The sequence below is a fragment of the Vicugna pacos genome, chromosome 1 (assembly GCF_048564905.1).
Source record: "Vicugna pacos chromosome 1, VicPac4, whole genome shotgun sequence".
In the NCBI taxonomy this organism is placed as follows: domain Eukaryota; kingdom Metazoa; phylum Chordata; class Mammalia; order Artiodactyla; family Camelidae; genus Vicugna; species Vicugna pacos.
This window is the reverse complement of record NC_132987.1, coordinates 66,475,279-66,501,821: the sequence shown is the minus strand read 5'-3', so window position 1 is coordinate 66,501,821 and position 26,543 is coordinate 66,475,279. Positions and strand designations below refer to the sequence as shown.

The 26,543-nt window shown below is 41.6% G+C and overlaps 1 protein-coding gene across 3 annotated transcripts in view; it reads left to right on the top strand.

Annotated features, from left to right (window-relative positions):
- Window positions 1-804: 804 nt before the first annotated feature.
- The window catches only part of CD86 (CD86 molecule), a 62,908-nt gene continuing 37,169 nt past the window's right edge, over window positions 805-26,543 (top strand). For 2 of the 3 annotated variants that reach the window (XM_072964074.1, XM_015249110.3), the window contains exon 1: window positions 18,972-19,110. In XM_072964074.1, coding sequence (XP_072820175.1) covers window positions 19,094-19,110 — 17 coding nt within the window. In that variant the 5' untranslated portion in view covers window positions 18,972-19,093. Of the gene's footprint in view, window positions 940-18,971; window positions 19,111-26,543 lie in introns of those variants that run through there. The other variant, XM_072964085.1, reaches the window with a different exon arrangement.

Below are 26,543 nucleotides of genomic sequence, written 5' to 3'. Positions count from 1 at the left end.
GATACTGCTGTTTTTTCAGATCTTTATTTTAGGAATCTTCTCTTTGACAATTTAATCTTGGACTATAGTAGGAATGAAATAACAAAAGCAGTAGTTTTTGTTTGCCCTCCTTGGTTATGCAGCTTTCGTTATGTGGACATCTTCTTGCTGATGAAGTTCAGTAAAATCTTCCATCATCTTAGTGGTAGAAATCACAGGGGGAGGCTACCGCTACCCACTTCCAATCCACACCCATAATAAATCACACTTTTTATGGACTTTGGGTGATGATGTGTCAGTGTAGGTTCATCTTTTGGAACAAATGTACCACTCTGGGGTGGGATCTTGATAGTAGGGAAGGCTGTGCATGTGTGGGGGGCAGGGAGTACATGGAAACACTCCAGTTTCTCTTCAATTTTGTTATGAATCTAAAACTGCTCTAAAAATAACATCAATCTTTAAAAATTAAAATAACATTTCATGAAGAAAAACATACTTTTAATTTTCCTACCAAAATCTGTGGAATGTTCTTTTACTCTGATAGATGCGGAGTTTTTTTTTTTTTTTTCTCTTTTTAATTATCTTATTTTCTAGGTTTTCTGAGGGCATTTCAAGAGGTGGGAATTTTTAGTCAGCCTCCTTTTGATGTCATGTTTGGGACTCAAGTCACTGAATTATTTTTTAAATATATTTAGACCTAGGTCAACAAATTCAAATGCAAGAAAAGGGTTAAATTTCTTCCACAAGTGTTGGCAAAATCTGTAGAAAAAAAAAAAGAGGAACAGCCTTTAATAAAGAAAGTTACAGAGTATACAGTCATTGAGGAGGAAGGCTTTCACAGGCGTAGGAGTGGTTGCTCCTCCTTCCACTGTAACGGGGACCAGCACAGACGGACAGACAAGCGGGGTCATTCCCAGACGTTACCCCTACAGCAGGAACAGCGAAGACGGCTCTCGGATGGTAAGTGATCATTATTCGTATTTTTTGAAAGGCAGTTATGAGTCAAGTGACCTCAGCGTTAGGCTGAGGTTGAGGATGGTGCTCTGTTTTCTGTCCTTCCTGCCGAAGAATGGTAATTATTTACTAGGGGCATGTTTACATGGGAGCCCAAAGGGAGAACACCTGGGAGAAAGAGGTCTATGCTGTGGAAGGTTAGCTAAAGTCTTGAAGCTGTTCTCCCCTTCTTGCTCCAACACTCTAGCTTGACCTTCAAGGCAGGGGACCTTTTTGAAACATTCCCACCAAAGACATTTGACTACTGGTTAAAGGTGAGAATTATCTGAGGTGTCAAAATGTTTACTGGTTGTTGGGGTTCTTTAGGTGATTCATTTTGATTTTTTTAAACTTGCTTTCCAAATATTTAAATGTTGCAATTATTAATTTCAAGAATCAGGAAATTTTTAAATGTCTGTGTAAGTATAACGGATGATAGGGAGCAAATTCAGTGTACACCAAGGACAGTTTGGCCTGGGGTGCGGGGAATGAGATAGAGAAGGTGGAAGGAGAGAGGCCAAGGAAAAGGAAGAGGAATGAGAGGTGTAAGAAGAAAACGCAGAACCTAGATAACGGGCCACAGACAGGCCATGGGAAATTCTGAGCAGGGTGAGGCAGTAGAAGGAAGCAGAGTAATCCAATTAGCTACGGGGTATTGAACACGCATGCCGTGCTGTGGACTTTATGAGTGTGATTTCACTGAATGTTAATCTTTGCAATGATTCTTGGATAGATGGTATCATCATTGTGTTTTACAGAGAGATAACTCTGGCTTAAAGTGGCTAAATAATTAGCTAAAGGTCATACTAGTCATAGGGAGTAAAGCTAAAATCTTTCTTTCTGCTCTGCCCTGCACTGCAAGCTTTCTCCGTGCCCTGGCAGGCCTCGAGTGCCTTACTGTAAGTCCCACCCACCCTTCTCTTGGGTGGTGGTAGCTAGGGTCACTCGTTATTTATTATTGTTCTTTGAAAATCTACATAACCCACATCTACCCAGTGCTTACTGGTTTGGGAAACAGCTTTGCTGCTTTTATTTGAGAAGCTTAGAATTTAATTTCCAAGTAAAGATTCCTTCTCCTTCCAGTAGAATTTTGAAATGTTACCTCTGTCTGAAGAAGTCAATTTCAGAATGTATCATTTTTGTGGCTCCATAGAAATGGTATCCCTTAACTACGCTAACACTGCCTGCAGATATCTATAGAGCTACAGGCCACTGCTTACATTGTTCTTGTTAAGATTCTGTTTCATGGGGCCTGAAAATTGATCATGAACAGGAAACTTTAAAATATAAATGGCCAATAGTGTTTAGTCTCATCACTATAAGGGCATAATCATATATGTTTGTAAAGTTTTAGTGACATGGATAGTTTTCTTGCCATTGTTTCTCCTAGGGAAAATCTTAGACACAACTTAAATGTCTAAACATAAGTAGTTGGTTAATTACGGAACATCTTTAATGGAATACCATTCAATCATTAAAATTTCTATTGTGGAGCAATTCTTAATGTGTTTAGCTTAAGACAAAAAGCAGGCTGTACAGTTCTACTTCTTTTATACATGATACTTGTGTACACGCGATGCTTATCAAAAATACAGATATTTTTATCTTCTATTTTGTGCTTTTGAACTTGGATCACATCTGCAGGCAGAAAAATAAAACTAGGTATTTAAGAAAAAGAAACCAGTAGCTGCTTCTCTCAGAAAAGTGGACAGCTGTATACTGGTACGGGATCACTCATAATTTGTGGAATTCCATTGTTAGGGCTTTGGCCCTTTGTGTTTAACTTTTTTGTCTCTTGACTTCTCTTCAAAATATACTCATTCTACCCATAACTCACTAGATCCTGACAGGCCTGTTTTCATAGACAGTTCTGTGTGGAAGAGACCAGAGCACTCATTTCCTTATTTTACAAATGGATGGTACGGCTCTAGAGTGAGCTGCATGGTGAAAGGAAGAACAGTGCAGGGGTTAAACGGCCAAACCGATGAACCAGAGTGCTGGGGTTTGCATCCCAGCTTCTCCCACTTTCTAGCTTTGTGACCTTGGATCAATTGCTTAACCAGTGAAATTCTTAGTTTCTTACTTGTATAATGGGGGTAATTTTGATGTGTCATAGGTGGTTATGAGATTTTAATGAGATAATTCATGTAAAGTGCTTACAACATTGGTGTGATAAGTACTCAGTAATTATTATTAGTTGTTTTTATTGCTATCAGTTAGGATTGAGAAACAGAAAGGAAGCGATTTGTCTAAGATTATACAGCTACTTGATGGCAATGCTAAGACTAGAATTCAGGAAGGTTTCTTCCAGCAGAAGTATTAAATACCCTCGGAGCCTGCCAAGACAGCCTGAGGCTGGGCTCCCAGGGGAGCTGACATGAACTAGGCAGAGCCCAAGCACAAGACCAGCCTCTTCCAGGGAATGACTCTGATCACAGTGGGAAGCCAAATGCTAGAAAAAGAGGATGAAGCTGAGGAAGCTGAGAGCCAAATTAGATGCAAGGATGAAGTCAGGAGCAAAGAGCTAGCCCAGGAGAGAAAAGATGTTTGAGAGACTCGGCTGAGGCTTTTATGGACTACCAGCTGTGAGCTTCATGAGGTCAACATAGTTTAAACACCCAAAGTCTGAGTGATTAAATAAACAAGTAAGGTGCACGGGGAATCGTAGTATAGCTGCAAGAAGATGCTTGACACATGGTACTAACAGGATTAGGCGGAGACTGGGAGAGACCAGAGCAAGGAACCCCCCATCCTCCACCCCAAGCCCAGGCATCTATTATGATTATCCTAAAGTCACAGCCTAAGTTTGAGGAATCATTAACAAGCACAAATATGATAAAATTGCTTTAAAAATTCCTCAGGCAGCAGAGTGCAGAACTGATTTGGGGTAACAAGGAAGTCATTTAGGAAACTATTGGACTAATAGGACTATAGGAAACTAATCCAAAGAGAGGTACTGAGGACATGAAACTCGGGCAGTTGTAATGGGATCAGAGAGAAGAGGATGCATTTGGGAGGTTTAAGCACTAGAATTGACAGGATTTGGTTTTTGACAGATATGGAGCTTGGAAGGAGAAAAATCTAAGCACATAGTGGCATCCTTCACAAAATGGGGGATATAGGAAGTGGAATGGGTTTGGGCCAAGGGAAAAGAAAGGACAGAAGTGGAGTTCATTTTTTAACATGCTGAATTTGAGATCCTTTGGAGCAGCTAGATGACGATGTCCGAGTAGATAAGAAGATACACAGGCGTTAAAGCTCAAGAGAAAGGTATGGGCTGGAGTAAGCAATAAGAGTCTTCAGCATCAGGTGATGGTTGAAATTCTCATTGTAGGTGAGATCACTGGGGAGAAGGGATAGTGGAGTGAGAAGAAGCCAAGGATGGAACCTGGAAAACTTTGACACTTAAGGAGGTAGATGAGGATGAAGAGTCTGCAATAGACACCAAGGAGGGACTAGAGAGATTGGAGCAAAGCAGGAGAAAAGTGATGTCACAGAAACCAAAGGAGGAAAGAGATGCAAGTAAGAGAAGGACACTGTGCACCCAAAACTAACATTATAAATCAACTATACTTCAATTTTTAAAAGAGGAGGACATGTCCATGGAAAGACAAAGCATTTTTACCAAACTTCTACACTGAGCACATGAGACACAGGAAAAGTGACTTTAGGGACTGAGTGTTAAGGACTGACTGTGTCCCCTCAAAATCGTATGTTGAAGTCTTAATCCCCAGTGCCTCAGGATGTGACTGTATTTGGAGACAGGGTCTTTACAGAGATAATCAAGCTAAAATGAGGTCATCAGGGTGGGCCCTAATCCAAGATGACTGGTATGCATAAAAAGAAGGGGAAATTGGGCTAAGAAAACACGGCTAGAGGGACGATGATGTGAAGAGACATGGAGTAGATGCCACCTGTAAGCCACAAGGAGAGGCCCGGGACGGAGCCTCCCTCACAGTCCTCAGAAGGAACCAGCACTGCTGATACCTTCATTTTGGACTTCCAGCTTCCAGAACTATGAGACACTACATTTCTGTTGTTTAAACCACTCAGTTTGTGGTACTTGGTTGCCAGAGCCCTAATGAACTAATACATTTGATAAGTGTACATAATCCTTTGGTGAGAGCACATATAGCCAGAAAAAAAAAAACTGAATAAGTGGAGTAAGTGTCTCAGAGAGGTAGGGGAGGAACCAAAAAAAAAAAAAAAAAAGGATTAGGTCACCTAAGCTAACAGGAGAAAAATATTTCACAAAGTAGAGGGTAGTCATGGTGTCAAATTCTGCAGAAAGGTGAAGTAGGAGAATGACTGAAAATGTCAGGCCAGAAGTCCTTGGTGACCTTTGCAGAGCACTCCAGGCTGAGTAGAGGGGGTAGACCTCAGAGAGCTGAGAACTGAGACAGCAGATGGACCACTCCCCCCAAACACTCAGTGATGAAAGGGGACCTCTTCACAGGACTAAACTCACCTCTGCTGTCCATAAAGAGCCACAGGGAGATACCCTGGAGTCAGGCAACAGACCCAGAGTCGCCTTTCCTTGCTGCAGCTGTCATTTTATGTCAGAGTTTTGGTACTGACACAGATTCCTCTCTCTCTTGTTAAGCCATGAGAAAGTCGTTATTCAAGTCTTCTCAGAGAGGAAATTTGTGGTGAATCTGATGATGTAAAGCAGAAAACAAACCCCAGTAGAATTTGGAGGATCACTTGTAACATGTCAACAAACAGGAAAAAACGTAATAGGATTGGAATAGGGAAGTATTAAATCATTTTCTTAGAAAGCGTTGAAGTTAAAATGAGTCTAAAATTTGCTTCCTGTAGTCTCAGAATATTAGTGGGCCAAACAACCCAAATATCACAGTTCTATATTGTTGGGGATCAATTAATCAGGTTTGACTCTACTAAAAGATCTAATAAAGATAAAAAAGAATGCACATTTAGTTAAGTAAATGAATTAGTATCAGCCAGGAAGTAACCATGGGGCAAAACCTGAAATAAATAACCACCCAAAAGATAAACCTAGATCATCGTCTTCATCTTATGACTATTTTCAACCAACTAAGCAATACGTCTTCATCAAGAACTTGATAGTTTTAAGGCAGTATGGAGAATATAGAAGAAAAAGCTGACATGTGATTTTTGTAGTCTAACTGGGAATAGTAACCAATGACCATGAAATTACAAAAGCAGTGCAGTGCAGTTAATAATTAAGTGACTTTAAAATTTGTAAATAATCAAAAAATACTCTTTTCAGTAGACATTGAAGAAACGCCAATTCAAGCACCAATGTGATATTTTCATTTATCAGATTAACCAGTAAACAAACAATCCAACTAGAAAATAGGCAAAAGACAGAAAGACATTTCCCCAAAGACGATATACAGATGATAAATAAGCACATGAAAAGATGTTTAACATCACTAGCCATTATGGGGATGAAAATTAAAACCACACTGAGGTATCACCACACCCCAGTCAGACTGGCTAAAGTGAAAATGACGGTAATACCAAATGCTGACAGGGTGCAGAGAAACTGGATCACTCACACATTGCCATTGGGAATGTAAAATGGTACAGCCACTCTGGAAAACAGTTTGGCAGTTTCTTACAAAACCAAACATACATTTATCATATAACCCAGCAATTGCATTCTTGGGCATGTATCCCAGAGAAATGAAAACCTATGTTCACATGAAAAAAAACAGTACATGACTATTCATAGCAACTTTATTCCCAGTACTCAAAAACTGGGAGAAAAATGTCCTTCCATGGGTAAATGGTTAAACAAACTGTGGTACATGTATACAGTGGAATACTACTCAGCAATAAAAGGAGAGAACTATTGATTCACACAAAAACTCGGATGAATCTCCAGGGACTTCTGCTAAGTGAAAATGCCAATCCCAAAATGTCACTGTGTGATTCCATTCTTATGACATTCTTGAAATAACACAGTCATAGAGATGAGAGCAAGTTAGTGGCTGCCACAGTTAGGCGTGTGGAGAAAGGAAGAGGTGTGTGGTACAAAGGGATAGCACCAGGGAGTCTTGTGGTGATGGAACAGTTCTGTATCTTGATCATGGAAGTTGTTACATTAATCTACACACGTGGTAAAATTGCATAGAACTACACACACACACACACACACACACACACACACACACACACGCACGAGTGCACATAAAACTGGAGAAATTTGAATAAGTTCAGTGGATTAAACCAATGTCCATTTCCAGGTTTTGACATTGTACTAGCAGGCACAGAAGTTACCACTGGGGGAAACTGGGTGAAGGGTACACAGGATCTCCCTGTACACTTTTTTGTCAACTTCCTTTGAATCTTTAATTATTTCAAAATGAAAAGTTTAAAAGGTAATTAAAAAAACACAAAATATTCACCTTTGCTAAATATTAAAGAAATGTCAGTGCAAATACCAATGAGATATTTTCATTTATCAAGTTAACAATTTGTTTTTTTAGGGGGTGGGAATAATAATGCTCAGAGTATACAAGAAGAATGATACTTTCATATACTACTTCAACTTTCCGGGAAAACAATTTAAGATTCTGTATCAAGAGTCTTAAAAATGCTTATGCATGCAAACTTGGCCCACTGCCTATTTCTCTTATTTAGTAATTTTTTCAGTTCATTCAGCACCTTTGTTCTAGGCACAATGCCACACATTAGAAATACCCTGGAGATCAGTAAGCAGGATTTCTCTCTTCAGAGTGCTCAGCTTAGTGGTAAATGTATCAAATGTGATGATATTTCTTGTAACGGAAGTGTGCGAGTTTTCCATTTGTCTATAGGTAGTATTGTGTCTTGGATCAGTGCCAGAGTTTGAGTCAGTCAGACTGGTGTCAAATAATAATAATAAGTAGCTCTGTACTTATTAGCAGTATCACCTTGGGGAAGCTATCTAGCTCCCTGAACCTCAGTGCCTCCATCTGTAAAATGGGGCTACTAGTACTTACCAGTGCCATGAAGGTTATAAGAATTTACAATGGATGTAAAGTCTTGTGAAAATGAAATATTTTAGGCTTCACACTTTTTTCTTTAAAATCTATTATTTCCTATATTTTAAATGAAGTCTTAAATTTCTTTGGCTCTGCCTTTTCTGATTCAGTTCTAGCAAATGGATTCTTACCTATTACACAGAAGTTGCTAGAACAGGTCTCCTAATTAAAGATAAGAAAAGGCCAGGCTCGATGCAGGTGAAAAAGGTGAAAACCAAACAAAAAAGCCACCTAAAATATATTTACGTAAGGTAAGATGCCAAAAACATTGAAATGAAATCCTGCCGTATAATCGGTACTTATGTGAGTGTCTTCATGAAGTTGTCCTTGAAACCCCCTTTTAAGCCTTCTGGACTTCAAATATTTTATGTCTGTTATGTCGTCTTTTATTTATAAAGGCTTTTTTTGCTCATTAGTCATCATGAGTAACATTCAAATTTACACTTCTAATTTGAGAAGATATATAAACTATTTTTCTTTATCATAAAAAATGCTTACTCCTCTTGCTCTAATAATGTCACCTTAAGGGATCTAGATAATTATATAGTAAGAGAGATGTTAAGATTTGTGCACAAAAATGTTTATCACACCATTATTTAATATAATGAAAAACAAGAATCGATCTAAGGTAGACTCACAGGAGAAATTTCCTGTTTCTTATATCCTGCATCAGTGTTTGGAGGCATTTTTACATGCCAGCATGTCTTACTACCAGGCCACCAGTTTCTACCTCTGCCCTCTGTTAGCACAACGGAAGTTCAGAGAAGGGGGAGATAATTGTGGCAGGAGTGGCTTAGGAATAAGTTATATGGGGGCTCGGGCTATAGTGGATCAAGGTTAGAAAGGAGGGGTTGGAACTATTTGTTTATTAACTTATCCAATAGTCTTATTTAATGTTGAGAAAATGAAGCTGAATCAGATAGAGATCCTGTTAGACGCTACTAAGGGAGGAAGTCTCACCATATGAGGGGGGGCATTATCATACACTCTGCTACTCATGTATTGTTTCATTGAATCCTTTCAGGAAGGAGGCACTCTTATTATCCCCCACGTTCCACCAATGAAAACTGAATCTTAGCGATGTTAAGTAACTTGCCCAGGTCACGTAGCTGGTAACAACCCAGGAGTCCAGACTCGCATGTGATTCTAGATCGAAGTTCTGAACAAGCATGCTGTGTATCATGGGAGATCGGGGAAGAACAGATTACGTTTAGCAGTGAGAAAGATTTGTAGATGAAGAGATTGGAGCTCGGAGAGAGGCGTTTTGGGTCAGGGTCCAAAACAAGCTCTGACAACCAAGTGACAAAGGCAAGAGGGAAGGAACCAATGGTCTGGGGTAGAGGTTGGAAACTAAAGTCTGGTAGACAAAAAATAGTATGCAGACTGACAGTAGTCTTTAAAAAAAAAGAAAAAAGGAAAAAAGAACATAAAAACAACTCGTTGCCAACACTTAAAAAAATCTGGAGAATCCACATAAATTTGAATTTCCAGCTCCTCTGGGAAATCAGAATCCTTGGTAACACTGGACCCACATTTCCGTATGGTAACAACAACTGGTGAATCTAGCAGAGTCTGCCCGACTCCCGGTAGGGCATAACCTCTCTGCCCACGTGGCCCACTTTGTTTATTTACATTACCTGCCGGGACCCTGCAGGCACTTGAGTCTAAAAGCCTTGGTCTAGGGAGTGAGGCATCAGCAAGTGGGAAGGAATGAAAATGGAACAAGGCAGGTGAGGCTGGGAGACAGAAGCTAAGGGTATTGAAAGTGTGGAGCCAGCAGGACACTTCCCCTAGGAAGCCAGACCCTAAGGCAGAGGCCACTTATCTTTTTCCCTTCTGACTGAGTTGGGAGTGTTCCCAAGATCTTCACCTGGCAGCTGGAAGGTAGTGGATTGGGACTGAGGAGAGAACTTGATTGGGGGCTCAATGGAAAAGGTGGAAAATTTGAGCAGGGACTAGAAGAGTTAATGTGCCCATTCGGTGGCTCACCCAGGACATTGTTTCCAAGAGAATTTCCTGCCTTCTTAAGTGTTCATGGTTGCCAGAAAAAAAAAAAAAGTTAGGAAAAAAGTCAAACAGACTCAAACCCAGTCTCTTTCATGCCTCTAGCTGAATTTCACCCATCCTTTACACGCTCCTTAGGAATTGATCTGAGGGGATCATTCAGTTCGGGGGGTGGGCCTTAGGAAAAACATGTCCTTATAAAGGAACTATGGGCAGTTTACTTCTCTAAGCCTCAGTTTCTCCATCTGTTAGAAGGCCCCATAATTTCCATTTTTCAGAGGGTAAGGATAAAGTGAGCGAATGGAGGCGTATGCAGTGCGTGGCTCGGAGTAGGAAGGAGCAGCGATGGCTGTGGTGAACAGGGAGAGGGCTAGGAACTTGCATAGGTGTTGTCCCTGGATCCTTATGATGACTGTGTGAGCTCAGCATTATTTTCCCCCATTGAAAAAAAATTGAGGAACTTGAGGTTTAGAGAGGTTAAGCAAGTTACTCAACATCACACAATTAGTAAGGGGCAGAGTGGAGAGATTTACTCAGTGCCCGACCACACCAAAAAAGTACACTGACATCTATCCGACATTCTGATGACAGTCATGCAGCATTATCAGCCAGAAATTAAAACAGATTTGATTCTATATCCCACTAAAACCTGGAGATCACCGGCTGTGTATCCCTAGGCAAGTGGCCTAACTTCTCTGAAACTTACTTCTCCTCGTTTATAAAACTGTGTATGTTTGTTGCACAGATTAAGTGAAGTAACACATTTAAAGCACTTAGTAGGGCACCCAGCTTATAAGCAACCAGCTAACAGATACTAACTTTAATAACCTTTACTGGACCTGTTCCTTTGCTAAGCACTGGGAATACAAAGGGGAATGAAACGTGCCCCTTGCTCTTGTGGAACTCAGGACAGGAGCACCATCTGAGCAGTGAGACTTTAGTCCCATGGGGAAATGTTATAAGGGAAGAATAAATAAGGTGACTTGGGGGCAAGGAAGATAGAGATATTATGAAAAGAGGAGGGAAGGATAGCAAAAAAAAAAAAGTTTCAGCTGTGAACTGAATCTTCAAGGAATGTGGAATGATCTGGCTCTTAAAGGAAGAGGAGAATTTTGCAGGCTGAGAAGGCAAGAAAAGCATTCCAGGCAGAAGGGACAGTTTGTACAAAGGCAAAGAAGGCAGAAAAGTCCTGAAAGGGCTTGAGAAGGTCAGGGAATAGTGAACAGTTCAAGTGTAACTAGACAAGTTATATGAGTTGATTGATAAAAGCAGAAGAGAAAACTTGGATTCAGGCTGTGAAGGGCCTCATGCGTCTTGCTAAGTAAGAAATGTGACCACTACCCAAGAGGAACCGGGAGCAAATCTTTAAAGCAAGGAAGTTTCATAATCAGATTGTTTTTGACAGAAGATAATGGTACAGTAAATGACAGTGAGAGGGAACCAGCTTGGAGGCTGTTGGAATAGTCCAGACAAGAGGTGACGAAGGTCCTATCACTGGCTGCCAATGAATTGGAAGTGAGTGGTGAGGAAGGGGAAGTGAGGGGGCAACATAAACACGTGTGAAATCCAAGCTGTGAAAATGGCTTGGTCCTGTCTTACCACAGTCATCCCAAAGGACCAAAACAAAAACACAGAAAACCTCTTTTAAAAATAATCTCTTTTGTTTGTATGCAAATAGTCCAGGCACAGTGAAAATGCAACTCAAGTGTGATGACAAATACAATACTGTGTCTCCAATCCAAGAAATGCGAAGATGGAACTGGTTTACAAATGCTGTTCTTCTTAAAAACTCCACCTCCTCCCATTAAAGCTGTAGCTAACCAGGGCAAGGCTTATTTGAAATGATTTTCAGTCTTAAACCAGATTTGAGGAAATCTATTTAAGGCACTTTCAGAAGAGGCTTTCCTTTACTCACGTCACTGAAGAGTAGAAAGAGCGACATCTTGTTTTGCTGGAAAATTTCTTTCAGGGAGCCACACCTCAGTGTGGTGGTGGATCTTTAGAATCTTCCAGAGAAAGGTGTGTGAAGGGAACCGCAAAAATTACACTTCTGTGGTTCTGCACCACCAACTTGAAAATTGCAAATCCAAGTTGACAAATGCATATTTTAAGGGTTCACAGAAGTCTTATGTGCATTGCTTTTGGTTACAAAGATGATACAGGGAAGTGAGCCTTGGGTGTGCAGTACCCCCTCCCTCGACCCTGTTGTGAAATGGAAGCTTTAAAAAATCCAGGGTTTTTTTTTTTTTAAACAAGCTTAGTCATACTAGCTATGTTCTATATGCCCCTGTCTATTTTATTTTACTCTGTAGTGCACATTTTATTTATACACCTCTATAAATATTTTGCATAAAAAGGTGCTTTCACAGATGATCATGCTTCCCTAAATTTGAAATTATGCTGCCATTTGTTAAAATGTGTCAGTTTTGTTATGTATTATATTCCCTCCTCTACACATATAGGAAAAAATATATGGACTTAACTCTTCTAGCAACTTTTACATTCAGAATATTACCTCATTTTATTTCTTCTAACTGAGTATAAAGGAATGGCTAATGTCAGAAGCTTTGTGAAAGAAATGACGGTTTCTCAGAATGTGTAAGAGCAGATTCTTAAAGCAAGAGGCCACTAAAATTCAGAGATCACAATCTTCTGAGTTGCGATTTAATGTTCCCAGGTAACACTAAAGATTGAAAAGGATAATAAGTTTGGAATCAGATATTCACTTTGTTAGATTCTGAAAAGTGCCATCACCAATGTTGGCAGTTTATCTTATCAATTTGCTAACTTGCCAGTGTTATGTATTTCACTTGTCTTGGAACGATTTTATGAAATTTTGTTATTCGTTAACTAATAGGCCATCTGTTGTGTAAACTATCAGAGGAAGTCCTGAGACTTGAGATCGTATTGTAAGTCTTACTGGATGGCTAGAGTACAGAATTATTAAATTAGTTAAGGATCACTTAGTCTGCCCTTCCCTCAAGTGAGCTCTCTCTGCTGTGCCATCCATCAGTCACGGTGACCATTTAAAATAGGACATATCTCTTGGGGAGCCTACTCCTGAGATGGAGGGCCTGGGGAAAGTTTTCTTAATTGTGACCTACATGATCTTGTTAGAATCTGTCTCATGCTCTTAAGATGGCATTTAATCATTAAGACGTCATACGTAACTGAAGTTGTTTATGTTGAAAATCACTTGGTGGCAAGTACCTTGCCTCCAAGGTGCTCTGTTAGAAGAAATAAAATGCGGTAATATTCTTAATGTAAAAATTGCTAGAAGAGTTAAGTCCTTTATTAGATTGGTGCAGGTCTCCGGCACTCACCTGCAGGATCTGGGAGGGCAGGGATTCTCTGCCTTTGCTCACCTGTGATCCAGCACCAACCCAGGACCTGCACTTCATCGGGGCCAGTAAAGCATTTGTTGAATGAATGAAGGCAAATTACAAAGCAGAAATTCCAAATGGTGCAATTACATCTGTGAATTTTTAAGAATTATTGGAAAATGGGAAATGTTAACTGAGATACGAAGATGGGTGGGAACACAGGTGAAGCATAGTATGTGTGTATTTGGATATCACTAGAATCTACAGTTACTACCAGTTCCCACAGATGCTCTGGCACCAGCCGTGGTGCTCTACCGAGCCCATTCCAGGAGGTGTTTGTACAAGCGGCAGGCAGGCAAAGCAGGGGGGTTGCACTGGATGTGGCCTTGCAGCTATAATCTTAATCTCTGTCCATGGGGTGAGTCGTGAATCCCACAGTTCCCTAAATTACAGTTCTTCTCTGGCTCAACCTTGTTTCCTGACCTGAGGTCCAGTTCCCCGCTGGTCCCTGGGGCCTGTCCCCCAGCGATGGGCCTGGTTCACAGGGACAAACAATGAAGTGTCTCCATCCACCACGCTTCCCAGAAAAACTCCTGGTTCTGGATGTGTCACACCACACCCCACCCCATTCTGCCCTGTCTCCACCAGACCACTGACCCCTCTCAGCCCCTAAGTCTGGGGTGCTGGGGCTGTTGCCCTTACCCTGAGCTTTACCCAGCTTCACCTCCCTCATCTTCCTCACTGGCCCAGACAGCTAAAGTAACAGCTCATCTGAAGGCCCCCAGTACAAAAGTATTTCTTTTTCTAAAATGCATGCATCCTGATGCTTACCCCTTTGACAATTTTTTCCCTTAACATACCTTTCAATACATGCTAATATAATCTTCAATCCAGATAAATGTATTTTGCTGCTGAAGTTCGGGTGTGTTTCGTGAAGCTGCCATGTGATTTTGAGAGAAAGCGCAGACAAGAATCTTTTGCATTCACTTGATAGAATCTTGCAAATAACTGTTGGTGCCCTTTACCTTTCTGACTTCTTAGAGGACATCTAGGCAAAAGTGTGTCACTGGGTCCTAGTTTCGGTGTTCAGAAGTTGATCAAATACAAGTCAAGAAACAATACACATTGCCTCTTTCTTGGCATGCATGAATGATGGGTGTGAATTTGCATCAGGAGAAAGTGAATAGGAGGAGGTACACCAGGGCAGCTGGGGAGATCGAACAAGCCAGCCTAGGACGGGAGTGGAGCCTGTGCTAGAGGTTGTAAGAGTGAGGGTCTCTGCTGCCTCACTGACCCACTTGCAGGATGTGAATCCTGAAGCTGCAAAATTTTAGCTCAGACAAAGAAATCAATCTCTAATGCTTAATTGTATAAAATCTGTTTAAAGTGTAGGTCAAGATTGTATCTCCCCCTCAAAGAAAAAAGAAACTTTCTATATTTCTAAATATGTTCCCTCAGAAACATGGAACTGAAAGCTATTTTTTTAAATTGATCTGGCCCTTAGAAAACAATGGGGCTTTTTCTTTAATTTACCTAAGGAGCTGACATAAAAATCTATGGTTCTGCGCCGGAAAGATACATAAAATGTCAAAATAGAGGGCAGAAATACAAAACTGGAGATTTTTTGCTGCAACATCTTATGTATGGTGTCTGATTACAAGTGTTACAACATGGAGAAGTGAACCTTTGGACTGTGAAATCAATGCTAATTTTCTTACCCACTAGTCTAGAAGCCTTCTAAATGTCATATCATTCATTTGGTTGCTTTACCAGGAATCAGTGCATGTGGTTAGTGTGTGTGTGTATGTTTAGATTATTAATAGATTTTATTTTTAAAATAGTTTTAGATTTACAGAAATATTAAGCAGATAATGCAGAGAACTTCTGTATACTTCCTACTCAGCACCCAGTTTCTCCTATTATTATTATTAACTAGTCCATACTTTCAGTTACGTTTCTTTGTGTTCTATAGTTCTGTGGGTTTTAGCAAATTTATAATAACATATGTCTACTGTTACAGTAGGATAAGAGAGTAGTTTCCCTACCCTAAATATCCCATGTGCTCCACCTCTTCATCCCTCCTCACATCTCTGGGCAACCACTGATCTTTTTACTGTCTCCATGGTTTTGTCTTTTTCAGAATGTCATCTGGTTGGAGTCACATAGTATGTAGCCCTTTCAGATTGGTTTCTTTCATTAAGCAATAGGCAGTTAAAGTTCCTCCATTTCACTGTGACTTGATAGCTCATTTTTAGTATTCCGTTGTACCATAGTTTCTTTATTCATTCACCTATTGAAGGGCATCTTAGTTCTAGTTTGGGGCAACTATGAATAAAGCTGCTATAAATAGTGATCCACAGGTTTTTGTGTGGACATAAGTTTTTAACTCTTTTGGGTAAATACCGAGGAGAATGACTGCTGGATCATATGGTAGGCTTATGTTAAGTTTTATAAGAAACTGTCAGAAGGTATTCTAAAGTACCTACATCGTTTTGCATTCCTACCAGCAATGGATGAGAGTTCCTGTTGCCCCATATTCTCATCAGCATTTTGTATTATCAGTTTTAAAATTTTTAACCATGCTAACAGGTGTGTAGGAGTAGCTTATTGTGGGTTTTTTTAAATTATTGTTTTAATTAGCATTTCCCTAATGTCACATGAAACGGAGCATCTTTTCACGTGCTTATCTGCCATCAGTATATCTTTGGTGACTTTTGTCTGATCAGCTCTTTTGCTGTTTTTAAACTGAGTTGTTTGTTTTCTTATCTTTGAGTTCTCTGTACATTTTGGATACTAGTCCTCTATCAGATTTGTGTTTTACAAATATTTTCTCTTAGTATGTGGCTTGTCTTTTCATTCTCTAAGTAGTTGGAGTGTTTATGCTTTAAGAAGGAAGGGCTCTAAAAATACCATTTTACAACTAACCACAGGAAGCCATTTATATAAAGCAACAAATACATAACTGGAATTGGAAAAGTCAGCTAAGTGGATGTTTCCAACTGCCACAGGTTTCTAGCTCTGCCTTCCAGAGTGGGCCCTAATTATGTGGTCCCAAAGGAACATTTTTTGAGCAAAGCTGAGCAAGGACATCAGGAAGGGACCTGTTTCCCCAACTCAGCCACCATCTATAAGCCACCCCGCCACACACCACCCGCTGCTTTCCTTGTAGCCTTGGTCGCCTCAGACCTGAGAAGATCTGGGACTGAGGCAGTGGAGGAAGCAGCCCCACAGAGAAGGCAGATTTCTCAGGTTACCAGCAACTTCCTCCTCATTAAACGCGAGGAACTGATCTTCATTTCGTGTGACCTCCTCTCAGCATACAGCTAGCCTCCAAAAGAGCAGGGAGGCAGGCTCAGAATGGGCTGCCTCTCTCCTGAGCTCAAATGCTGCAGACTGGAGCATCCTTTATTTCTGCTGCCTGCCTCACTACTCATCTCCCCATACTTCTGTGTTACAGCTTTAGAGGCTGCTCTAAGCAGAAATTGAAATAAGCAGATAAGAGAATGGATATGGGGAAAAAAATAAAAACAATGAAACAAGTATTTTTTAAAAGAAACTGCTATATGCCAGAATCTGTGCTAGGCACTATATATACATATATATGTGTGTGTATGCATATATATATGTATGTATGTGTATATATATATATGTGTGTGTGTGATCCTATTTGATCCTTACAAGAAACTTATGAGATATTAAGTATCACTTCTGTGAGGAAACTAAGGCTCAGAGAAGTTAAGTAACTTCCCCAAGAACACACAGGTATTAACTAGTAGAGCTGGTGTTTGAACACAGGTCTCTGTGATTCCAAAGCACAGTGTAAAGTGTTATTTTTACTCATCCTTTATTTATGGCAAATGATACTGCTTTTTAAAGTTTTTAGTATTGACATAAGGATTCCTTTTAAAATACATTTACTTAAATAAAGTAAGTTAAGAGAAAAACATTGTGTAAAGAATACTACACATTTTACACAAGTATGAAGTGGTAATGGCAGCTAGAATGAATGAAGTTTGGCAAATAGGATCTCAAATATTTTGATAGCAGGACTTTCCAATCTAGCCTATCTTATATTTTGACTGCTAAGCACAAGGAAGAGAAGAAAACTTGAAAACTAAGTGGAATGTGAATTACTTTCCTGTGCTCTGATAGGTGGGTAATTTCATGTGTTACAATAAGGAAACCAAATGGACCCTTTCAAATTAAAAAAAAAACTATATGATTGTAAAATCCAGAGGAAAACCCCAGGTGAGGCCTATTCGAATAAAGGATGAAGTTTCCAAGGTATGCACAGAGAATGGCCAAGGGGAAGTAACTCTGTGAGTCAGGGCTCAAGACCCACAGGGGAGCCCTATGAGTTTGGGAGGCCCTGGATAGAAGGTGAAGGGGTTTACAAACCTGTCTGGAGGAAGAATGATCATCACCTTTCCAGTGATAGAAGGAAGATCTTTATGGAAAGGTCAGAGTGAAAATCACAAAGTCCAAAAAGAAGGTAGGAAAGTAACACTGAAGACTAAATAGCAGCTTAGCATGCCCAGTGCCTGGTGGCTTACACGCAAGACCTCATTTGTTTTTCACAACAATGTGGCAAGGAAGCTGTTACTAGTCACATTTCATAGATGAGAAGACTGAGACTGGGAGACGTTCAGTGACTTGCCCAGGGTCCAGTGGCTCAAGCCAGGATTTGACTTTGGACTGACCACCAGTTCCAAACCCAAGCTACTTCCCCTGTACCACATGTCCTTGCTTGGGTGGACCTCCTCCACCAAGACAACAGCAAGCAGTTTTCATTTTGTCACTTTTAATTCCTTCAGCCTTGCAGGGCACACAGCTATCCTCCCTCCGAGCAGGGAGGCAGGCGCAGAAGGGGCTGCCTCTCTCCTGAGCTCAAATGCTGCAGACTGGAGGTAGATAAATGCCTGAACATTGAGCAGAGGGCTTTGCAGGGCCTGATCAGGTCACGAAAAAAAAAAAAAAAAGCCATGCATCTGGGGCAGGATTACCTACATGAAGCCTGTCTTTGCCTAAGCACCCGGTTTGGAAAAATCCACTCGGGATTCACATACCTTTCACACTTCCTCTTGTGACTTTTCCCCAGACTCAAGAATACCACCCACTTCCAGGAATAGCAGACCAAGGTAATACAAACATTCTAGGTTAGGACAATGAGGATTAGATTAAGATGATCTGAAAATAGGAGCTGTTCATTAGCTTCTGGCAGGATCCATGGAGAGGGACTCAGCAAATGAATGGGAAGGTGACAGGTGAGATTCCAGGTCTCTCTGCTGTCTCTGGTTGAGGACTGTCTCCTGCAGCTCTGTCAAGCCAGACACAGTGTCTGGCACATGGCTGCCCAGAAAAACATTTGCTGAACTCGGCTGACTCTACCTATGGACGTCTGTAATCAGTCGGGGAAGGTGTCTTAGCCATGTTTGTGGCTGAGCTGTCTTCTGGGGGTTTCCTCAGGGCTTTACAGTCACTGGCTCTCAGGAGCGCATTTGTAGTCATTCTCATCAGTGGAAATGCCCACCTGCCAGCAGAAGTTATCTGGAACCAGCGAGAACACTGCCCCTGTCTGTGGTGTTATTTCTCTCTAGTCAGTTCCCCTTTCTGCATCTGAGATCTGGCCTCAGCCCTGACGTTACTTCTTTCTCTACAAGGAGTGTTAGGAGGTATGGGGAGCTCACAAAGGCTCCTCTTCATTTATTCTTAAGACCTTGCTTCTGAGTTCCTTGGGAATGCCACTGGGCTTATACCTCTGGTCTCTGGGAGCTGCAGTGGATGGGCATTTGTGACAGGTATGTTCTTCTGAAGCTTGGATGCCTGGGGAGCGTGGTGTGGGATCAAGCTGCATCTGGGGCAGCTGCTCAGAGGTGGGGCTGACAGCCAACAAGGGAGAGGGTAAGAAGGGGCGTGGGGTACATGCTTAAAACCCTTGACCATCAGGCTTGACTCGCAGACTGGCTAGGTCAGAGGTGGGATGTTACCAAAATGTGTCTCTTCTAGGCAGTTCCCTCTACCTGTTTTGGTGAGCTAAGAGACACGAGAGGCAGGAAATAGAAGGTGCCACTTACCAAACAACCGGCACCCGCTCTTGGCCCTGGACTGCTGGGGGCTCCAGTTAGCTCTGCTCCAAGAGAAGCTGTCCAAGTATGCTGGCCCTGCCTGAGCCCCTTGCCCCAGTGGGGAGTCCAGAGGATGAGGGCAAAACGTACACCCTCTGCAGTGGCCTCTGCTTTCTTGTTTGGCATTTCACTTCTCCTGGCCAGAAACCTTTGCCCATTGCTTCTTCCCATCCAAGTGCCCCATCCCACTATTCGCCCCTCCTGGCACCAGAGACCAATAGCTCATTTGGAAAGAAATAGTCCTAGATCAAAAAAGAGCCCAGGTGGTAGTTTATCGTGTTCTGTATACCATGAACATATTTGCATTTGCAAATAGGCTTAAAATAGTGCCTCCACTAATAGTTATTTAAGGCTCTGGAGAGACACGTGAAAATAATTTTTGGCCAAGGGACCTTCCCACTCCTCTCAAATTGTAATAATTAAGGAGTTGACCTGTTCCTCTGACATGCAACTCAATCTCGGAACTCAGGCTCTGGACTAACATGAGTCTATTTAATTAAGTGCACAAATTCACAGTTCATATTTTATCTTCTGTTTGCTGCTGCAGATACCACTACCTATATTTACATGAGCTATCTTGTGTATAATGGAAGCTTTTATAAATCTCTGTTAATTTGTGTTTTCTAAATATATGTTTGAATGCTTACTATGTCCCAGGTACTGAGTTTTTAACAGGGAGCATATAAGACATGGCCCCTGTTCTCTAGAAGTTTCTAGCCTAATGGGAAAACAGTACTAATTAAATATTCACACAAAAATGACTGTACAGCAACAGTGCTTTGGAGAGAAGAAATTGGTTCTTCGCGACTGTGCTCACTGTTCAAACACTGTCTTTGAGTTTGATACTGTAGTTACTCTAATATCCCTGGGTAGCAGATGTCCCCTCATGGTGGAGGTAAGGATTGGATTTCACAGAGTGGCAGCTAGGTGGGAGGGGAAAGAACATCAAAGGTGAAAAGGTGAGCCAAGCTAGATTCTTTAGGAGAAATCAAGCTTCAAAGACCATGTTTCAAAAATCAGACAGAGGTGGGAGTTGAGTTTAGGGGCCTCAGGGCCAGGAGATTGAAGCTGTGAAGACACAGAACAGGGCAAACATGTCCAAAACAAGTGAGGAGAGCAGTGGAGAGGTTCCTGGGTAGCCGAGCAGAGTCCAGGTAAGTGTGGACACTTCACCTTTCATGGTCAGGCAGATAAGGGTATTTGGAGGTCAGGAAAGGTATGGCCCTAGGTTGAGCACGTAACCCTTTATTAGACCCTTAGCCTCGTCTCTAATCCAACATAGACACTTTCTGAACTGCACATCAGAGTATGCTTAGGCTGAGGTTTGGGAGAGAGACACCATTTTGAATATGTGTAGAAGAGAAGTGTGTCTTCGGCACTTTCCATCCCCCATCAAGGAAGGAAAAGTCCCATTCCCTGTTCTTCTCCCTCCTTTTGTGAATATGATTTCTTTCTGAGTTCCATTTCCTATTTAGATAAATTAACTTGAACTTAACTCTTCATAGCTAAAACAAAAGACCTTTCTCCTTTACAGCTAGCATTTGCATTTTAGCCGGGGCTTTCAAAAATGCCTTTACCCAAGGAATGAGTAATTTGGGAATTCCAAGCACCAGGGCAGGACTAGTACATGGAATGGGGAGAAGGGGATGTCCCTCAAGTTGTGCTCTTGAAACACTGGTTTTCTCTCTTTGACCATTATTCTGGTTCTGAGAGAATAGGAAGGGGCTCCCTTAGAGGGACAGGATTGGCATGGCTGCCTTTTAGTAAGTTCTATGGGTCTTTCTCATGGCAGGCAGAGCCCTTGACTGGACGTACACAGATTCAGAGAGAGGAACTTGTAAAACTTTGCATGATGCTTACCCATAGGAACTTTTTGGCAAAAGGGGAAAAATGGTTTCTAAAACCATTGGTAATTTGAAAAAGTAGTGGTCCTTGACTCAGAAAGGTCTGATTCTAGATATGTCTAGGAAAACTGGGCATAAATCTTGTACACACACTTGCTGTTGGGAGACCAGAAAAGCTAATTGCTATGGCCATGTTATGCCCCTTCTGCCAGGCCAGTGAGGGGAATGGACTCTTAATTTTTAATACGTTAGTTATCTACAATATTGGGGAGTGAATGAAAGCATCCCCCTGTTCCTTGTGAATCTGCATTGACATTTCTTCTTTGTACCTATGCATCTTTGATGCTGCTCCCCTCGTATCTGTGTGGAAACACAGCTCCCAAATGAGTGAGGAAAAGGACACCAAATGAGAAGAAGGCAGTGTTAGGTCAGAAAACTCTTCACAGATGGGGGCCCCAAGGGATTTGCTCCAAGAAGAGATTGGAAACCAAGACAGACATACGATCCAGCCTAAGCTAGAAGGCGATGTGGCTAGCGGGGGAGCTCAAGGAAACAGGACGGGTGACATGTATCCATAGCCAGTCATATTCTGTGTCCACCAGCTCCAGGAAGTATTCACGTTTCCATCAAGGCATCTCTCATGCTCATCTGTTTCATGTCATGCCCACTGCCCCCATGCTGGTTCAGCCTCTTCATCTTAGGTCTGAGCCTTTAATACTGGCTTTCTTGATCACCCTGATATCAGCCCTCACCTCCTTCTTCACGCCACTGACAGGCTTATTTTCTTTAAACTTTCATTTCATAGTCCTTCTGCTCCCACACTATTAATCTCAAACTCCCAATTTTCTATTAAATCAAATAGAAACTCCTTTTCTGACTGCCTAGGCCTTGTTAAGCTATCCTCCTCTACTTACAGAAACTCATTTCCCATTATTTGCCCAGAGTCAGCTTTTCTTCCTGTCCTATAAAAGGCCATGGTCATTCCCCCATGTTCATGTATCATTACAGATTATTGTATTTGATTGTGGCTCAGAAAGTTGCCAGAGACTGTTATACCAGTAAGAAACACTGAACACAGGGTTCTATGCCTCTGTTTTTGAACATGCATGTACACAAATGTGTGTATCAAGAATACGGATGACATATTTATCCAGTTAAACTCAATCAAACATTTAAAAGTGGTTCATCAGGAGGCAGTAGTTTTTTGAGATTGTATCTCTTGAGGATTGTATCTCTTTGGGTCTGTTTGAAGCGCTGTCATGGGAAGAATTGTTGGAAGCTTGTAAAAGCCTTTCAAGGACAGAGGCAGGTGGCCACCACATCAAGCCCTGGATTATTGCTGATCAACAATTGCTAAACTGAAAGGAACAGACATTCTCTGAGAAAGAGTCTGTTAGGCAGTGGCCTGGGCTGACAACTCTCTGGAGGGGGAGTATCGGAATGACTGGGCTTAGGTGGAGCACTGGGTAAAAGCCGCATGTGCTCTAAGAGAACTCGACTCTCTTCTGCAAGCCCTAGCATGCCTTGCTTACTTTGTTCCTGTCACCAGGGGACTGTTCTGAGACCAAATCTGACTATTTTAAGTCCTAGTTCAGATACCAGCACCTTCACCCCACCCTTCAACTAAACAATTGCTTGCTCTTCTCCATCTCTTCTCAAGCCCTGGACCACTTGTCAGCTCAGCAGACCCTCCACAGACCCTGGGATCCCCTAAATGCACCATACCATATATCATGCTAAAAATCAGAGGAACAGACTCTGAGGAGGGAGGGCAGGGGAAGGTGGCGTGTCCAGGTTTTCTCCCTTATTTTTCCTCTTTCCTGGGAATGTAGTAAGAAGCCTGAGAGTAAACTGAAAAGTTGTGGAGTTCAATCACTCCACCCAATTCATTAATCTCTCCTAAAATGTCTCCTTTGCATTATTACCCCACTTTTGTTTGAGCAATTCTGGTGATGAGGAGCTCATTAGCTCACAACAAAGTCCAGTCCCTGGTTGTAGCACTCTGTTCAAAGTTCTTCATTATCTGAAGCTGAGGTCTGGCTCCCTATACTTTCCAATTATTGAAACTACTAGCCCTTTAACAACAGTGCGTGTGTCTTCCCACGGGAGGGCCCTTAAATATTCGCAGACAGCCATCAGGTACTTGCAGGCTTCTCTTCTTCAAGTTCATTACCCTCAGGCCTTTTAACTGTTCCCCTTTTAACATACTTTCATTATTCCCTAGTGAATCCCTTAATAAATTCTAACTTGTCAGTGTCATTCAAGTATAACCACCTCACTGAACGTGATACCACAAGTGATGTGGTCTGATTAGCACAGAGACCACATTCTGCAGTAAGACTGAATTAACTTTTGATTAGCCGTGCCACGCTAATGTTTGTGTGATTTTTACAATCACTGTGGATAAGCTATTTCTCTCTTGTCTACTTATTCTACTTCACTTAAGTACAGATCTTTATGTCTATCCTGAGATTCAGCATGCTAGTATCAGACTCTTTGCAGGCTTTGTAAATATTAGTTCAGCTCACCACCTGACCAGTAGCTATCTGGCTTATTCTTGTGCACATTTTTATGCACATCTGCACATTTGAAAGCAGAAGTATGATTTCTGTGCCTTCATTCATAGTTTTACTAAATATGTGAAAATGAACAAGTGAAAAGCAGAGCCCCACAGCATCCACGGGGTATTAGTCTATTAAACAAGAATGATTCTTGACATTCACTTGTGGAGTGAATGAATGAATATATCTATCAATTAATACCTTGTCCTCATCCCCTATTTTTAATCCATCACCATATCCTCTTGATTATAATCCTAAATGTTGCTTGAACCTATCCACTTCTATCTACTTTGGCTACCACAACCCTCGACCAAAAGCCCATCTTCTTTCACTTAAATGAATACAGTAGCCAACTGATTACTCTTCTGGTCTCTATTCTGGCTTCCCTGCTATCCATTTGCTACACAGTAGCCCAAGTAATCTTTCCAAAATGCAAACCTGATTATGTCACTCCTCTGCTGTTCACATTGCTCTCATAAGAAAGACCAAAATCCTTAACTGAACCATAAGATAAGCATGTTCTGGGACCTGCTGACCTCTCCAGCCTAGCCTCCCACCTGTCTACTCATTTTAGCCACATCAACCTCCTCTCATGCACTCTCAGTGCCTTTGCACATGCTCTTCCTTTTGCCTAGTATCCTTCCAGGTCACCCTCCCCTCTCCAATCCTTCAGCTACTTAGCATCTATTCAGTCTGTTTTGTTTACCTATTGGTGCATCACAAACTGCTCCTGACTACAGAGCTTAAAACAATGAATATTTTATTCTCTCTCACAATGTGTGAATCAGAAATTTGGGCAGGCTTCTGAGTGATTTTTCTGTTCCTCATGGCATCAACTGAGGTCACTTGGGGGTATTGAGCTGGTAAGTGAGCTTGTCTACAGCTACACTGTCCAATTCAGCAGCCACTAGCCACATGCAGCTACTGATCACTTGAAATGCAGTTCATCTTAATTGAGATGTGTTGTAAGTATAAAATACCCACAAGATTTTGAAGATTTAGCATAGAAAAAAGAATGTAAAATATCCATTAATAATTTTTATGTTGATTACATGTTGAGATTATATTTTAGATATATTGGATTAAATTTAAAATGTTATTAAAATTAATTTTATCTATTTCTTTTTAAATTTTTTAATATGGCTACTAGAAATTTTCAAATTATATATGTGGCTTGCATTATATTTTTATTGAACAGTGCTGATCTGGAGCAAGGGTTAGTATTTTTTTTTTTCTGTAAAAGGCCAGAGAGGAAATATTTTCAGCTTTGCAGGCCATGTGGTCTCCATCACAACTACTCAACTCTACCATTGTAGTGCACAAGCAGTCACAGACAATACTTAAGTAAATGCATATGATGTAGTCCAATAAAACTTTATTTGTAAAAATAGATGGTGGCCAGATTTGGTCTGCAGCCTGCAGTTTGCTGACCTCTGATTTAGAGGATTCAAGATTTTATTCACATGTCTGGTGCTTCTGCAAAGAGGGCTGGAAGGCTGGGCTCAGCTGGGACTGTTGACCCAAACATCTACACATGGCCTCTCCAGCATAGTGGTCTCTGGGTAGTAGGGCATCTTTCATGGTGGCTCAGAGCCCCAGAGACGGTATTCCAAGAAACACAGAAGCTGCAAGTCTTCTTATGATCTACCCTCAGAAGCCCCAAACATCTCTTCTAGCGTATTCTATTGGTCAAACAAGTCTCTAAGGCCAGCCCAGATTCAGGTAGAGGAGGCTAGATGCTACCTCTTCATAGGAGGAATAGCAAAGAATATGTGTCCATCTTTAATCTACCACATCATTCTCCAAATCTCAGTTTAGGTTAGACCTATTATAGGCCCTCAAAATACCACGAACCTCTCCTCTGTAGCACTTGCCATCGTAATTTTACATTTATTTGTATGATCGTTATCTTGCTCCTCTACTAAACTGTAAGCAACCATATGAAGAGGAGCACTTTCTGGTTTTGCCCACCGTTATATTCCCAGCCCTTAGCACAAGGCCTGGTTCAATATGGATTTGTTAAATGAATGAGCGACATTCAGGCACAGCTTTGCAGTGAAGTAACTGCATGAATAGCTAGCCCACATTTCTCCATGGCTCTCAAGCACATCATGAGACACCCTGTCAGAAATTAAAATTCAGATATGTCCAATTCCCAGCAAACTTCTTATTTTGCAGTTCAGAAACTTTGTAAAGAAGGAAATAAGCCTGCCTTATTCTCCCAGGACCCTAGAGATAATCATGGCTTCTCCAAAGGGAGAGCTTCAGGTTCTGGTGCCTTGAGAAGTAACTCATACAGCGCGTCACCCCAGAGGCCAGCCAAGGCCCCGGGCAGCTCGTGCTTCTCCCAGTCTTTACTCTCCTCTCACTCAGCTGACGGTGCCTGTCCAACAAGCCTGGTTTGTCCAGTCACAGTACGAGCTGGCAGAAGGCAAAGGGCCAGGCCCTGACCGCTGAACTGAGGCCAACCGAGTCCTCCCTCCATGAGGTGGTGGCATCCCCTGCTTTGCTTGGAGCAGGGACTCTCATATGTGAAGGGAGGCGATAAGTGATGCCACCTTCCACACTGGTCCTGGAGCTTGAAAGGCAGATATTTGTGGACACTGTGTCTTTCTTTTTAGTCCTAGGTCCAGGACCAAGGCCTGCACATTTTTGTACTCCCCCACAACCTCTAGAACAAGCCTGACACTGAGTAAATTCA